This window comes from Saccopteryx bilineata, chromosome 4 (assembly GCF_036850765.1).
Source record: "Saccopteryx bilineata isolate mSacBil1 chromosome 4, mSacBil1_pri_phased_curated, whole genome shotgun sequence".
In the NCBI taxonomy this organism is placed as follows: domain Eukaryota; kingdom Metazoa; phylum Chordata; class Mammalia; order Chiroptera; family Emballonuridae; genus Saccopteryx; species Saccopteryx bilineata.
This window is the reverse complement of record NC_089493.1, coordinates 10,268,137-10,283,763: the sequence shown is the minus strand read 5'-3', so window position 1 is coordinate 10,283,763 and position 15,627 is coordinate 10,268,137. Positions and strand designations below refer to the sequence as shown.

At 50.2% G+C, this 15,627-nt stretch overlaps 1 protein-coding gene across 2 annotated transcripts; it reads right to left on the bottom strand.

The window, feature by feature from the left end:
• Nucleotides 1–3,587: 3,587 nt before the first annotated feature.
• SERPINA9 (serpin family A member 9) lies at nt 3,588–13,142 on the bottom strand. 2 transcript variants are annotated; one of them, XM_066276389.1, is made up of 5 exons: nt 12,907–13,142; nt 12,503–12,612; nt 7,280–7,550; nt 5,246–5,397; nt 3,588–3,821 (listed from the first exon to the last, which is right to left on the bottom strand). In XM_066276389.1, exons 1-5 carry the CDS (start codon nt 13,131–13,133, stop codon nt 3,625–3,627), a joined length of 957 nt encoding a protein of 318 aa, XP_066132486.1. In that variant the 5' UTR covers nt 13,134–13,142; the 3' UTR covers nt 3,588–3,624. The 2 variants fall into 2 exon arrangements, with proteins under 2 accessions (XP_066132486.1, XP_066132485.1); XM_066276388.1 differs by having other exon boundaries at nt 12,503–13,142.
• Nucleotides 13,143–15,627: the final 2,485 nt, after the last annotated feature.

The window sequence follows — 15,627 nt, the reverse complement described above, 5'->3', positions numbered from 1 at the left end:
GATCCGTGGTATGTGCTCAGCTTACCGAAATGCCGACTCAAGCATTTACTGGGCAAGTAACGAGCCAGGTAGGGAAGGAACACAGACCTAGAGAATGGAGATGCCCGGGTGTCCTGGGTGATCTGTCTATGATGCACTTTAAAATACTTCAGCACGGACATGACTGGGGTGGTAATTATCCTTATTTACATCCCAGGGTCAGTTAGCGAACAGCCGAGGAATCTGATTAGTAATAGACGCTGCAGGGGGGAAGGTAGTTAGTTAGCATCGGAAAGGTTCTAGTCAGAGGCCCATACTGCAGGGGCAGCTGCTACAAGATCCGGCTGGCTAGAATCAACCCTGGGTCGGACTAGAACACTAGATCAAGAATCCAAGCTAGTAAGCCTAAGGGCTGGTTAAAAAATTGATTTTGCAGTGATGAAATGACTGGTGCGTAAGAAGTGTGGGTTGGATAGAGACACTGTACGGGTAACTCCGTCCTCGTGCGGCCAATCTGAGCCGGGGATGCCGGGCTCATCCGTCCTCGTGCGGCCAACCTGAGCCGGGGATGCCGGGCTCATCCGTCCTCGTGTGGCCAACCTGAGCCGGGGATGCCGGGCTCATCCATCCTCGTGCGGCCAACCTGAGCCGGGGATGCCGGGCTCATCCGTCCTCGTGTGGCCAACCTGAGCCGGGGATGCCGGGCTCATCCGTCCTCGTGTGGCCAACCTGAGCCGGGGATGCCGGGCTCATCCGTCCTCGTGTGGCCAACCTGAGCCGGGGATGCCGGGCTCATCCGTCCTCGTGTGGCCAACCTGAGCCGGGGATGCTGGGCTCAGCACGCTGAGCCTGTCCTTGTTTTATTTAAATGCTCTCTGGAGGGTTTGTCACCTGGCTCCAATTAGGAAGTTAACCGAGTCTGCCTTCAGAATCCTGTCACCTCTGCCCTGAGTAAAATGGTCACACAATTCTGTGGCAACCGTTCTTGATGTTCTGAGATTGCTCATTTGGCTCTCTTGAAACCGTGGGTCAAACTAACAAGCAAAGCTATTTACACCTACACCATGGCTATATTTTCATGGGCCCGCAACCATCATATTACAGACCCTCCGAGCACAAGCCTCACCCTGTGTGTGGCGTGTTGCTTCCTGCCCCGTAGGGGACTTGCCCACCACTTAGTAATAAAGGCTCCCTCCCATCCCTTCCCTCAGTCCACCTGCCTCCTAACCCACCCTGGTGCTTCCTCATGGGGCCCTGTGTGGTGTGACATGCTCTCCTCTTGGAAACTGTCAGTAATAAAGGCAGTTCCTTCGAAAGCAGCTGTCTCTGTGCCTGGCATCTTACCAGATCTGATCAAACAATATCTTGAGCACCTTTCAAAACAAGAGCAAAAGAGATGCAACGATCTAAAAGAAGGGAGTGGTGCGACCTCGCCACGCTGACAGAATGTGTTATACTACATTCTGTGCCCGATGCGGACACGGGTCTGAGTGGGCGCCCGGAGGCCTTCGGGGCTGGCTTGCATTGGAATGTGCCCCTCAGGAGCCAGGCTGTGGGGCAGACAGCTAACAGCCCTCACTCACCCCTGACGATGGGGGACTCCTAGGAGCTACGAGGAGGATCCAATAGTGTGCGTGACAGGTGGAGGCTGGGCCAGTGCCTCGCACCTGCTGCTTCCTGTGTGTTTCCCTTGCATGCTTTGCCCTGAGGCACGCTCCGAGTTCAGGCAGCTGGCTCTGACCCAGTGTGCTGCTGAGGGGGAAGGACGGCTGCTCTCTGCATGGGGATTATTAAATAAATGTATTGATTTATTTTTAAGCAATAGTAGGCATACAATAGTGTCAGGGGTACAGCATAATGATTCGACATTTACATACCTTACGAAGGCGTCCTCTCAGGAAGTCTGGTACCCGTACGTAACTGCAGTATTAGTGACGGTGTTCCCTAGGCCATACATCCACCTCGTGACTGATAATTTAATAGCAGGCAGCTTGTACTTCTTAGTACTCTTCACCTTCTTGCCCATCCCCCACCCCCTCCCATCTGGCAACCATGAAGGATAAAAATGATACGATCCTGTCAACAGAGACGCGGTGATCTATAGGGCGAGTCTGAGGGCACAGCGCCCTTAGGTCTGGTCCAAGCAGCTGTAGACGGCTATTCGAGTCGGCGTTGCAACCCCTCCCCCGGCTTCCGGCCTGGTTCCCATGCCGCCCTCCGTTAGCTGTTCTCGCTCTTGGCGTCTCTGCTTTGTTTGTGAGCAGAGTGGGAATGTAGGGACCCGTGGAAGCTTCCCCAGCTCTCTAGCCTAGGTCCCTTCTCTTTTCTTTCTTTCTGTGTGAAAGAGTCTGGAAAAGTCAAGGTGAGGCCCTCGGCACATCAAGGTGGCCTGGGGCATTGGCCCCCGAGAAGGAGTCTGGGCCCGTGGGAGTGGGAGGCTGCAGGAGTTGCCGGGGTGACGAAAGGGGAAGGGGGGAGCCCGGGCAGCCCATTGGGCACAGGGGGAGGGATGGCAGAGGAGTCTCTGCTTGGAGCCCCTGGAGCCCGCTGCACCACACGTGCCTCGAAAGGGTCAGAATAAGGGGCCAAGCCATTGTCCCTCCAAACCAGTAGGAGGAGGCTGGGCATCCAGAGGGCCATGTGTGCGTATGTGACAGTGTGACAGTGTCACAGCCAAGGCAGTCATCCTTGACCAGTCTGGATGGAAAACCAATGCATGCACCCAGAATGGCCTTCACTTCACAACCCATTCATCAACTCTCTCTTCCTGTTTGAGAAACTCATCGGCTTTAATGGCACCTCCCATCACACCCTCCTTGACCAACACCTTAATGATCTGACCTTGGTTCTATGGTTCTACCATCACATCTACAATAGTCTCTTTCTGTCCCTCCAACATGCCTGCTTGTTCCTGATCCGGCTTCTGCGCTTACAGAAACACCCTCTCGCCATCTGTCACCCTCCTGCCAATCACCCTATTCAATGCCTTCACAGAATTACCATGACCCATTAAAATCATGTTTATTTCTAGGTTTGGTTTTATTGTTGTAGTGGTGGTTATCACCTCGTCTAGGTACAAAAACCAGGGACTTTGATTTATCCCTAGCACATATTAGGTACTAAATATGTTTTTGCTGAATGAATGATTGAATTTGTGTAGCCACAGAAACTTCACACAATGACAACCTGGCTTCCCTGAGTTAAGCAGTGAACGGGCCATTTTCCAGTTAGGACCCTGGAGGCCTGTGTGAGCACCGTTGCTGGCCAGATTCACATTTTAAGTTTGCAGAGTTTATTACTGTAGTTCTGCAATCAAGGTGACTGACCTGTATGTCACCGTTCTCAGGGGTGCTCAGGAATGGAACCGTGCCAACCCAGAAACATCCCATGAGGCCGTTTCCTGGGAGACGAGCAGGAAGGGGCCTGACTGGGGTTCATGGGCTTGGGTTTGTGACCCGGATCTCTGCTGATTTTTGATGACTAAGCCTCCAGCGTGGCAGCTGGGCAGCGAATGTAGCTCTGCAGGGGTCAGGTGGACCCTCAGAACAAGTGGGCATGCCCTCACGTCACACTGGGATCTTTAGGCAACGTGGTTTATTTCCTGTGCATCGTGAACGTGCCGTCAGTCAACAGGCCTTTTCCCGCCTAGACCTTGCTGGGGTTTTCGACTTTGCCTAGGAAGAGCATGGTCTGTGTGGCTCGGTCCACAATCAGGAGCAGGAAGGACCTGTTGAAGCAGACGGAGAGAGGGGAGCCGTCGTTGGACCGGATTGTGAGCTTGGCGGCGGTAGCCGCTGCGGCCTCAGTACCTTCCTCGCTGACATCCAGCACGGCCTTGTGGGCTGCCTGCCAAGGGGAAAACAAACATCAACACATTTTAAAGCCGAGGTTTGGTGTTTTTGCCTGGGAAGGGGGACACTCCCCCGACCCTGAGAGGAGTCAAGATTACACTATACGCCAAACGCCTGGCATGAGATTTGCTACTGGTCTGTTGGCACTCAAGCATGGAGTAGGTTACAAATACAGCCCAGAAAGACCTAGGTTTGAGTCCCAGTACTGCCACTTATTGTTGCAAAAGTTATTTAGATACTATCTTCCTCACTTTCTAAACTGATTTGAGTCCCAGTTCTGCCACTTACTGTTGCAAAAGTTATTTAGATACTATCTTCTTCACTTTCTAAACTGATAGAGGAGTGCTAATGGTTGCATGTATCCACAGGGTTATGTGATGGATTAAAGATGATACAAAGCATGTGTACCGGAGTAACAGCTACAGTTGCTGCCTCGGAGATGCGAGTTAGATAGTATTGAATATCGGGCCCCTACTTGTTCTTCCAGAAGAGAGACTTCACTGGGGTTCACGTCCTGCTAAACTTCAGGGGCCTGGGAGCTCTCGACAGTCACAACCACTATTTTTCATATGTGCATGAGCACAAAATGGAAAAAGGCCATTATATTTTCATATTCTTGTGGGATTTCTCTGCATTCCTGAACACAAAGCTTCCCTTCGGTGGTCCGGGACCACTTCTGACCATTACAGTTTGTTATCAAAATAAATTTTAGGTCAGGGATCAGAAACCCATATGCGGACAGGGGTGAAACAGGTAACCCCAATGAGACGAGAAGACCTGTTGTAAGAGCATGGGGTCCACGGAGAACCTGGAGGGTCCCCTCTGCCTGAAAGGGGTGCTCACGGCTTAGCTCCAGCCAACGGCCACTGTGTAAAGGTTTGGACTCACTATGTGGGAATTGGGCTTGAGGGTTTATTTTAAAGAAATCAGAAATCTAAACATTTGGGTCTAATAGCTTACATTTTAGAAGTCAGCTCTCTCTTTTCCTATATATATATATATATTTTTTAAATATTGCAGGCCAAACACAACAGGATACTATTGGATCATGGGCAGCCACATTATGCCCTCATTGTGAGGACCTGGGCCCAGGGAGGTGAACTCGAATGCCAGGTGGGCACCTGCTTGTCTGCAGCAGGTGTGTGTAGGGGGGGGGGGGATGCCTGATTCTCAAAGAACTGTAGTTGAACCATAGCAACACCTGTCTGAGGAAGGATAAAGGGCGTCCGTGTATCAGAGGTACAATGGCCATAAAGCATCGGGCCTGGCAGCCGTGAGATTCGGCCTATTTCTCCACAGAGAAGTCGCTTCGCCTCCTGGGACTGTTTCCTTAGATGGGAGGAGAGTCCTCGATTAGTCAGTCTCTATAGGCCTTCCCAACTCAGGCTTTCATGCAAATGTTCTCATCGACAAACTCACTTTGGAAACTTGCAGGAAGTCTCTCTTTGTGATTCCAGAAAAATCGGCATTTTTGTCAAAGGCGTTCCGGATGCCCATCTTCGGGAGGACGGTTTCCAGGTCATAGGAGGTAGACATGGAAAATTTTGGAATGAACACCTCTATCCACCTATAGAGAAAGGGAGAGGGAGAGGTGAGGTCACAGGCCTGGGGTCCCCATCTCTGTTTCTAGGTGGCATTTTGGGACACTCTTCTCCCACTAGGCACTGTGGGTCGCTGCTGAAGGGTCCACACAGCCCAGACAACCAGCCTCGGCTGCTCTGGAAAGAAGCCTCCAGGATGAGGAAGTCCAGCCCTGAAGATGTATGAGGTGAGAAATGGCCCCCTAGTGAAGCAGGGAACAGAGGACAGAGGGGCTCATGAGGGAGCCTATGGCAGGGACCAGTGAGAGGCAGTGGACCAGGACGGAAGTGAGCCCACCGCCGCTAGACCGAGTGCCACCCACCACCTTTCCTGAGACAAACCCTGCTAACCTCCAAGAGCAGCAAATTCCAGTAGAACTCTCTACAAAGCTGAAAATATTTTATATCTGTGATGTCCAATACGATAGCCATCCGCACATGTGGTTATTGGGCAACTTCAGTGTGGCGTGTGCTAAGAAGGAACTAGAATTTCCGGCCCTGACTGCAACCTCAGAAGAGAAGCCACCTGGGAAACATTCTGCAGTGTCCCTTGATTCCCAAACTGACATCTTCGCTGTGCTCTTTCCTTCACCAGACATGCCTGTCCAGGCCTCTGTGTCCTTCCTATCCACGCTTGTGTTCCAGCCAGTGGACCCGTAGCTCATGTGCACCGCCTCCTGAAGGCTTCCGTCAGTCCCAGCTGAGAGTGACCTCTCTGCTCAGAAGCGTCTCAGCACTCTTCCTGCCCTCCCCTGGGCATTGATCTTTGTCCTTCTTGAATTACAGTCATCCCTGATGCTGTCTTTTCTCTCCTCTTAGACAATGAGAACCTGGGAACGATGCCCACAGTGCCAAGAAAATATTGCTAAGAGATCATACATAAAACCTGGACGCTCTCATTTTATCTTATGGTTAACATCTGTTTAATACTCTCCACGATAATTACAGAACTAATAATATTACTTTTTTTTTTTTATTAGGTGAGAGGACGGGAGGCAGAGACAGACTCTCGCATGTACCCTCACTGGGATCCACCTGGCAAACCCCTTATGGGGTGATGCTCTGCCCATCTGGGGTGTTGCTTCATTGCTTAGCAACTGAACTATTCTTAGCACCTGATGCAGAGGCCATGGAGCCATCCTCAGCACTGAGGCCAACTCACTCTAATCAAGCCATGGCTTCAGGAAGAGAGAGAGAGAGAAAGAAGGGGGGAAGGGAGTGCGGTGGAGAAGCAGATGGTCACCTTTCCTGTGTGCCCTGACTGGGAATTGAACCTAGGACTTCCACATGCTGTGCTGACGCTCTACCACTGAGCCAACTGGTCAGGGCCTAATAATATTGCTAATAGCTAATGTTTACTGAACACTTATTATCTCCCCGGCATTCTCCTAAGCCCTTCATAAGTAGTAACTTACGCTATCTCTTTAGCAACTTACGAGTTCAGTGATACCATTATGATCACGTTGTAGGTGAGCACCAGTGCTTTTTTTACTCACTTATTTTTATGGAATCATGCATGGAGTTAAATGTCACATTGGCTGAAAGAGTAAGCTCTGCTAGTGCAGAATAGCTACAGTGACAGAATAGTCCCATAGGGACAAGCTAGCCACAGGGCCTTGGGTAATTCACTTCCCCTGTGGAGCCTCTGTTTCCTTATCTTTGAATAGAGGTGTTAACACTCCTCCCCAGTCAGGTGACTGTGAGGTTCAAGGGAGAACACAGGGCACAGCACCCAGCGCCCTGCCCAGCGGGCAGCTGGTGCTCACTGCAGGAGTGATTGTTCAGCAGCTGCTGGGAGGGTCTTCCCCTCACCCCTGCATGCATGCCACTGCCTACCTCCAGCCCCAGCAAACTGACCCAGCTGCCCACCTCTTCTGCAGCGAGTGGCTCCACTTCTTCAGGGTCCGGGATGACAAGGCCTGCTCCAGCTGCCCCAGCCTGCCCTTGCTGGGGAGGACAAAGAAGGCCGTGGTGTCTCCGCGGTAGTCCATCTGCAGCACGGAGCAGTTCAGGTCCGGATCCACCCCAAAAGCAAACTGCTCCTCCTGGTGCATCATTGGGACCTTCACGGTGGCCTTGCCCACCGAGAATGGGTATCTTCTGCTCGTGTACTGGGGGTTAAAGGGCTTCTCCCACTTGGCTAGCATGAAGAGAGAAGAGAGGTCTGTATGTCACAGTGCGGTTAGCAAAGAAGACAGAAAACACAATCAAGTCAGGACCCCTGAAAACTCTCTCCACCGTAAAAACAATGGGAAGACTTCCAACAATGGTTAAAATGAACCCTTTTAGAACTCTGGAAATGAAAAGATGCTTTCAGCAAACTGGGAAACAAGTTGTTAAAGAAAAATAGCTCAATTCTGGTCAGAGCATCGGATCTGTGGTATTTTAAGGTGCCCTAGTTCTACTCCTCATGCCCCAGCTCTGCAGTAGCTTTGAAAAATAACAGCATGAGTTTGCAGTGAAACCCAGCCACCCCACGGCCACTGAAGGAAGAAAAATGGGGCTGGAATCTTTTCAAAGCCTCATTCCCAAAGACGTGTCAGATTTGTGCTGTCGTGTGTTTCCTTGGACGGCATCACTTACAAAGTGATCTATTTCATCTGATTGGGAGCTCAACCAATGCAAAAAGCCATATCCTTAGGGAAAATTAGTCAAGAGTAGTTACAAGCAGTGATAAATTTTGCAGCTGCCTGGGGCACTGGATAACAGTTGGGGGCAAATAATCGACTAATGAAAAAGTTTAACAGAACAGCCTGGGGGTGAGGGTGGGGTGGCATCTGCAAAAATGACAGTGTAGGACCTCTGCATATTAACCCTGTCATAAAGACAAGAAAAACTGGCAGGAATAGAAACAGAATTTTCAGAGGTCGCCAGCTTGAGCACAGGCTTACCAGCTTGAGCGCGAGATCATAGACATGACCCATGGTTGCTGGCTTGAGCCCAAAGGTCACTGGCTTGAAGCCCAAGGTCACTGACTTGAGCCCAGGGTTGCTGGCTTGAGCAAAGGGGTCATTCGCTCTGCTATAGCATCCCCTCCCTGTCAGGGCACATATGAGAAAGCAATCAATGAACAACTAAGATGCCGTAATAAAGAATTGATCCTGTCCCTATCTCTGCTAAAAACAAACAAACAAAACTCTGGAAATCAACCAAAGGCTGGCAGCAACCTGGGGAGAGTCTACTCAAGAAAAATGAATGAATCTCAATGAGAACCGTCAACTTGGTAGCATTTTAACTTGTGTTAGCCTTGTTCTCCTCTCTCTAGCTCAGCAGTAGCCTTGGAAAATAGCAGACATCAGGGGTAGAAAAACAGATCTGAAGGAATTTCAAAGCCTCCTTACCAAAGAATTATAATTATTGGACCTGTCTGGTCGTTTCCTGGAAGACCTTACTTACAATGTTGATTGGAACTCACTTAGCGCTAAAAGTATTTCTCCCCAGGGTCAGGTGGTATTTGTTAGGAACATTTATAGGCAAGTGCTTTAGCTTCATGGTTGCCAGGATGAGGATAACAGATGGGATGAACAATAGACTAATCAAAGAAATTTAAAAGGAAAAGCTGAGGAAAAAGATGTCCATAGAGACTTGGGGAAGTTTCAGTATACCCTGGGCATTTAGATGCTGCGTGCATGTGTAATGCTACATGCATATTTGAAAAAAATAATACGAGAAGGCTGTAAGTTCTTACCTCTGGCTGACCTTGAAAGTCTGTACAAAAAAGAAACTAAATGTTGAATCAGAGTTATAAACTGTCTTGATGAGTGTTGATGGCATGCCCCACACAAAGACCCTCTGCAAAGACTGGGAGGTTTATTTGTTCCAGGCATTTCAGAAATCTCTGCCCAATCATAGTTGAACATTTAAATAATAAGAGACTTCAGTGGGCACTAATAAGTGATCACAGCAAGGTTTCAGGATATAATGTTAATGTGCATAAGTCAATCACTTTCATAGAGACCAGCAATGGACAAGTGGAATTTGAAATTAAAAACATAATACCATTTAGCATCCCCTAAAATGAAATATTTAGGTATAAATCTAACAAAATATGTATAAGATCTATAAGAAGAAAACTATAAAGCTCTAGTTAATAAAACCAAATAAGTAAATAAATGGAAAAAATATTTTATGTTATGGATAGAAAAACTCAATATTGTTAAGATGTTAATTCTGCCCAACTTGATTTATAGATTTAATGAAATCCCAATCAAAATCCTAGCAAGTTATAGCATACATATCAACAAATTGATTCTAAAGTTCGTATCATGATGTAAAAGACCCAAAATGGGCAGCACAATATTGAAGAACAAAGTTGGAAGACTGACCCAAGATTTACTATAAAGCTGAAGTAATCAAGGCAGTGTGGTGTGGGTGAAAAGAATAGAAAAGTAGACCAATGAAACAGAATAGAGAGCCCAGAAATAGACCTAGATAAATATAGTCAACTGATCTCTGACAAAGGAGCAAGGGCGATACAAAGAGGCGAAGACAGCCTTTTCCACAAGCGGTGCTGGAATCACCGACATCTGTAGACAAAATAACGAGTCTAGAGACACAAACCTATGTTCTTCACAAAAACTAACTCAAAATGGTTCATGGACCTCAATGTAAAACACAAAGCTATAAAATACTTACAGGACAACACAGGAGAAACCTAGATGACCTGAGCCAGGGCAATCACTATTTAGATATAGCACCAAAGGCACAACACATAAAAGAAATAACTGATAAGCTGGACTTCATTAAAATTCAAAACTTCTGCTCTAGAAAGACAATGCTGAGAGACAACCAAAAAAATATTTGTAAAAGATACATCTAATCAGGAACTGCTAGCCAATGCATACAAACAGCTCTTACAACTTAGCAATAGAAAACAAGCAACTGAATTTAAAAAAAAAATAGAAAGGTCTTGACAGACACCTCATCAAAGGAGATACACATATAAACATATGAAAAGATCTTCTGCCTCATATGTCATCAGGGAAATGTGAACTAAAACAACAATGAGATACCAGTACACGCCTATTCAGATGGTGAAAACCTGGCATACTGACAACACCAAACACTGACAAGGATGTGAAGCAACAGGAACTCTCACACACTGTTCCCAGAAAAACAAGATGGTACAGGCACTTGGGTACAGGCACTTGGGAAGACAGTTTGGAGCTTTCTTTCAGAACCAAACATATCCTTGACACACAACCTCACAATCATGCACCTTGGTATAAGGCATTAAAAACGGTTTACAGAAAGATCTACACATATTATATGGTCTGTTTATATGAATTGTCCAGAATAGACAAATCAGTAGAGACAGGAAGTCGATGACTTGTTGCTAGGGAAAGAGCCGGAGCAAGGTGTGACTGCTAATGGATCGCAGGGGTTTTTTGAGATGATAAAAATGATTTGAAATTACATAGTAGAGGTATTCACACAGTCTTGTGGATGTAAAATCAAGTAACCAAAACCAAAAATCCAAACCCATTGAACTGTATACCTTAAAATGATGAATTTTATGATTTATGCATTATATTTTGATGAAATCAAGTTGAATGGAACAACATATACTAAGTGCAGGAAACTTAGTAGGAACTTAAAACATATTATTTTTCCCTCTCTTCTCACTTTGCAGAATGAGTGGATGAGTGCATGAAAGAAGGGAGAAAGGAAGGGAAAGAGAGAGAGGGGAGGAGGGGGATGTTGCAGTAGAGTCCATGATAACCCTGTCTGGAGAGTCCAGGCACCCCGACCACAAGCACGACCCTATGAAGCTGCTACCATTCAGTGGTGGTCAACCTGGTCCCTACCGCCCATTAGGGGGCGTTCCAGCTTTCATGGTGGGCAGTAGCGGGGCAACCAAAGTATAAATAAAAAGATAGATTTAACTATGGTAAGTTGTTTTATAAAGATTTATTCTGCCAAAGTTAGCGAAAATCCAACATAAAGTACTTGGTAAGTAATTATTATTATATGTTTTAACTTGCTGTCACTCTGCTTTATAAATTTTATAAAGTAAAGTGACTTCCCTACTTTATAAATCACCATGACTGTGGAACCAGTGGGCAGTTAGAAAATGTTACTACTAACAGAGATACCGGTGGACGGTAGGTATAAGAAGGTTGACCACCCCTGTGCTACATCATCCATCCAGTTAGCCTGGAGACGGGCTCCCAGCGGCACTCAATACTTGGCCGTTCTTCTACAGCAATGCAGAGCACGTCGCTCCACGCAGCCTGCGGTCACGGAGCAAGTAAGGGTATAAGGGCAGAGGTGGAATTCAAAGCCAGGGCTGCCCAACTTTGAAGCTCAAGCACGCAGTGTCCTTGTAAACTGTGAAGCTCCGGACCGATGTACAGGGGATGAGAATGACAGTTATTCTGTCTGCACTTCCACACCTACGAAAGTGTTCTCACCTTTGCATTTGCCTCTTTAAAAAAAGTTAAGTACGCTTTACATTCATTATTATCCTGTATTAGTTTAGGGTGCACAGCATAGTGCTTAGACAATCGTGTATTTTACAGAGTGGTCCCTGGTATTTCCAGTGCCCACCTGGCGGCATCACAGTTATTACAACGTTATTGACCGTATTCCCCTGCTGTACTTTGCATCTCTGTGACCACCAATGTGTACTCTTGACCCCTGCCCCCCAGCCCCCCAGCCCCCCACTGCCCTTCCCCTCTGGGAGTCGTCAGTCTGTTTCTTAACCTGGGCTGGCAGAGAGCTCTTTACCCTTCTTAAAACCTTCAGGGGGCAGTGGGGCACCTACTGCTGGGTCCTCTCTCTTACGCTAATTTCTAGGAAAATTTATTTTTTCGTGGGCTGCCCACCAAGCCCAGTATTAGCCCCTCAGAACACATAATCAGGCTCTACCAAGACATACCTGGATGAGCCCCTGTTGTTACTGACAAGCTGAAGCTAAGACGGGACACTCAAGAGAGCCAAGGGCATGATCCCGGCTGGTGGCAAAGCCAGTGGGGACTGGGCCTCCCCACCGCCCCACCCTGCTGCCCAGGGCCTGCCTAGTTTGCTTATGTGTCTAGGCGCCGAGCGGAACAGAATGTTAACATCAACATCAACCTCTCAGAGCCTTACCTTTAAAGAAAATGTAGTTCACTAGGACCATGGCTGTCTGAGGTTCAAGCTCTTGAATTAAGTCTGCAACCTTCCCTTGGGTCTCCTTCTCCACGTAGCTGTTGATCCTCCTCCGGGCCGCGGAGGAGTTGGAGAAATCCGTAGGGAAGACTTCCGACTCATACAGCCTCTTGACCTCGCTCAAGAACTCCGTCTGCAGCGGCAGCTCCTTTCTGATGAAGAGGACGCTCCCCATCCTCAAGCACAGGTCTCTGCTGGGGACGCTGAGGGCGTGGACCAGATGCCGGAAGCCCTGCTGAATGGCGGACTCTGGCGTGCCTGTGAGGTTGAAGCCCATGCTCCGGAGGATCTGGCTCTTGGTGGCCGAGCGGGCCCCGAGGGAAAGCACGACCAGGGACGTAGACACGCTCACGGGAGAGAAGAAGATGTTCTGGCCCGGGGTCTTCAGAACCAGCCTCCGGTACAGGTGGAAGGCAAAGTTGGTGTTGCTGGAAGACACCTGGGAAGCAGGGGTGCTCTCTGTGGAGAATGGGTGAGGGGATCCTTTGCTGGGGGCACTGGGTGGGGACCCACAGACGATTGGAGCACAGAGGCTAACGACGAAGACCGCTTGATAAAAGGAAGATGCCATTTTGGAACAAAGTAAATCTGCAAGAGAGGAAAGAGCCATTGAGAGGAGGTAAGCTGAGGGTGCAGCCCCTCAGTCAGGCACCTTGCAACCCTCCACACCATTAGCAATTGGATGGGGACAAGCAGGACAGTGAAAGGGGACCTGAGCCCCAGAGAGGCTGGAGGAAAAGGGGACAGGGAGTGGCGAGAGACAGGCTGCAGAATCAGGGGCCTGGGGCAGACATGGGCAAACTGGATTCCGGACCGCGGGACCCGCTGGAGAACTGACTCAGAGCTGTACCTCAGTCTGAATGGAATTTTCAGGGACTGTTCTGGGAGCTGCCTGTGTCCTTCATTGCTCTAGTCACCTCCGGCCCGTGCCGTGCACAGCAGAGGAGCTCACAGCGCTGGCGCACTGAGCAGACTTGGAGAGCATTTACACCAGTGTCTGAGCCAGGTGGAGGGGTGAAGGAGGGAGGAACGTGGCACTAAAATCCTGGGTTTCTCCTAGTTGCTGAGCTCTACGACAGGCTGGGGTCTGCAGGAAGCCATATGAAAATGTGGGGTCAGCAGGACACCTTGTGATGGGCTGGGGTCTGCAGGACGCTGTGATGGCCTGGGGTCTGCAGGACACATTGTGATGGCCTGGGGTCTGCAGGATCCTGTGATGGGCTGGGGTCTGCAGGATGCTGTGTTGGACTGGGGTCTGCAGGATGCTGTGATGGGCTGGGGTCTGCAGGACGCTGTGATGGGCTGGGGTCTGCAGGATGCTGTGATGGGCTGGGGTCAGCAGGACACCTTGTGATGGGCTGGGGTCTGCAGGACACACTGTGATGGGCTGGGGTCTGCAGGACACATTGTGATGGCCTGGGGTCTGCAGGATCCTGTGATGGGCTGGGGTCTGCAGGACGCTGTGTTGGACTGGGGTCTGCAGGATGCTGTGATGGGCTGGGGTCTGCAGGACACACTGTTATGGGCTGGGGTCTGCAGGACGCTGTGATGGGCTGGGGTCTGCAGGACACACTGTGATGGCCTGGGGTCTGCAGGATGCTGTGATGGGCTGGGGTCTGCAGAATGCTGTAATGGGCTGGGGTCTGCAGGATGCCCTGTGATGGGCTGGGGTCTGCAGGACGCTGTGATGGACTGGGGTCTGCAGGATGCTGTAATGGACTGGGGTCTGCAGGACACACTGTGATGGGCTGGGGTCTGCAGGATGTCCCTTGATGGGCTGGGGTCTGCAGGACGCTGTAATAGACTGGGGTCTGCAGGACGCACTGTGATGGGCTCGGGTCTGCAGGACGCCCCGTGATGGGCTGGGGTCTGCAGGACGCTGTAATGGAGTGGGGTCTGCAGGATGCACTGTGATGGGCTGGGGTCTGCAGGACGCACTGTGATGGGCTGGGGTCTGCAGGACGCTGTAATGGAGTGGGGTCTGCAGGATGCACTGTGATGGGCTGGGGTCTGCAGGACGCACTGTGATGGGCTGGGGTCTGCAGGACGCTGTAATGGAGTGGGGTCTGCAGGATGCACTGTGATGGGCTGGGGTCTGCAGGACGCACTGTGATGGGCTGGGGTCTGTAGGACGCACTGTGATGGGCTGGGGTCTGCAGGACGCCCCGTGATGGGCTGGGGTCTGCAGGACGCACTGTGATGGGCTGGGGTCTGTAGGACGCACTGTGATGGGCTGGGGTCTGCAGGACGCACTGTGATGGGCTGGGGTCTGCAGGACGCACTGTGATGGGCTGGGGTCTGCAGGACGCCCCGTGATGGGCTGGGGTCTGCAGGACGCTGTAATGGAGTGGGGTCTGCAGGATGCACTGTGATGGGCTGGGGTCTGCAGGACGCACTGTGATGGGCTGGGGTCTGCAGGACGCTGTAATGGAGTGGGGTCTGCAGGATGCACTGTGATGGGCTGGGGTCTGCAGGACGCACTGTGATGGGCTGGGGTCTGCAGGACGCTGTAATGGAGTGGGGTCTGCAGGATGCACTGTGATGGGCTGGGGTCTGCAGGACGCACTGTGATGGGCTGGGGTCTGTAGGACGCTGTAATGGAGTGGGGTCTGCAGGACACACTGTGATGGGCTGGGGTCTGCAGGACGCTGTGATGGGCTGGGGTCTGCTGTGCTAACATGGGTTGTAATGACTGATCACAGCACTTGATCTTGACAACCACCGGAAGTCGGAATGTAAGTGAGACGGTTTGTTTCCTCACAGTCTCAGAGTAATAAATCACGTTTAAAGAACGCAGTCTTGTGCAACCAGTTCTGCATTGTGTCGCCCCTTGAGTCTCACTTTCCCTGTCTGTGGAGGACAGCGTGTCTGAGGAAAAGGTTTGATGGACTGTCTAATGCCCAGCCTGGCGTCTGGCTCCCATCAGGCATGGGAAGAGCAGGAAGGGACAGGCGTGTCCCTGTGTGTTCATACCTGTGAGAAGGGATGAAGCTGAAGGAGGAGAAGGTCAGCCATGCCCTGGGGGAGAGGAGCCACTGCAGGCGCAGGGAGGGGGCACATCACGG

Excerpts from the sequence above, each read along its gene's own strand:
- SERPINA9 (XM_066276388.1), bottom strand. The coding sequence starts at position 13,133 with ATGGCATCTTCCTTTTATCAAGCGGTCTTCGTCGTTAGCCTCTGTGCT. Across the intron at positions 7,551-12,502 it reads GAACTACATTTTCTTTAAAG|CCAAGTGGGAGAAGCCCTTT; the intron begins GTAAGGCTCTGA and ends TCTTCATGCTAG. Across the intron at positions 3,822-5,245 it reads CCTGCAAGTTTCCAAAGTGA|CCCACAAGGCCGTGCTGGAT; the intron begins GTTTGTCGATGA and ends CTTGGCAGGCAG.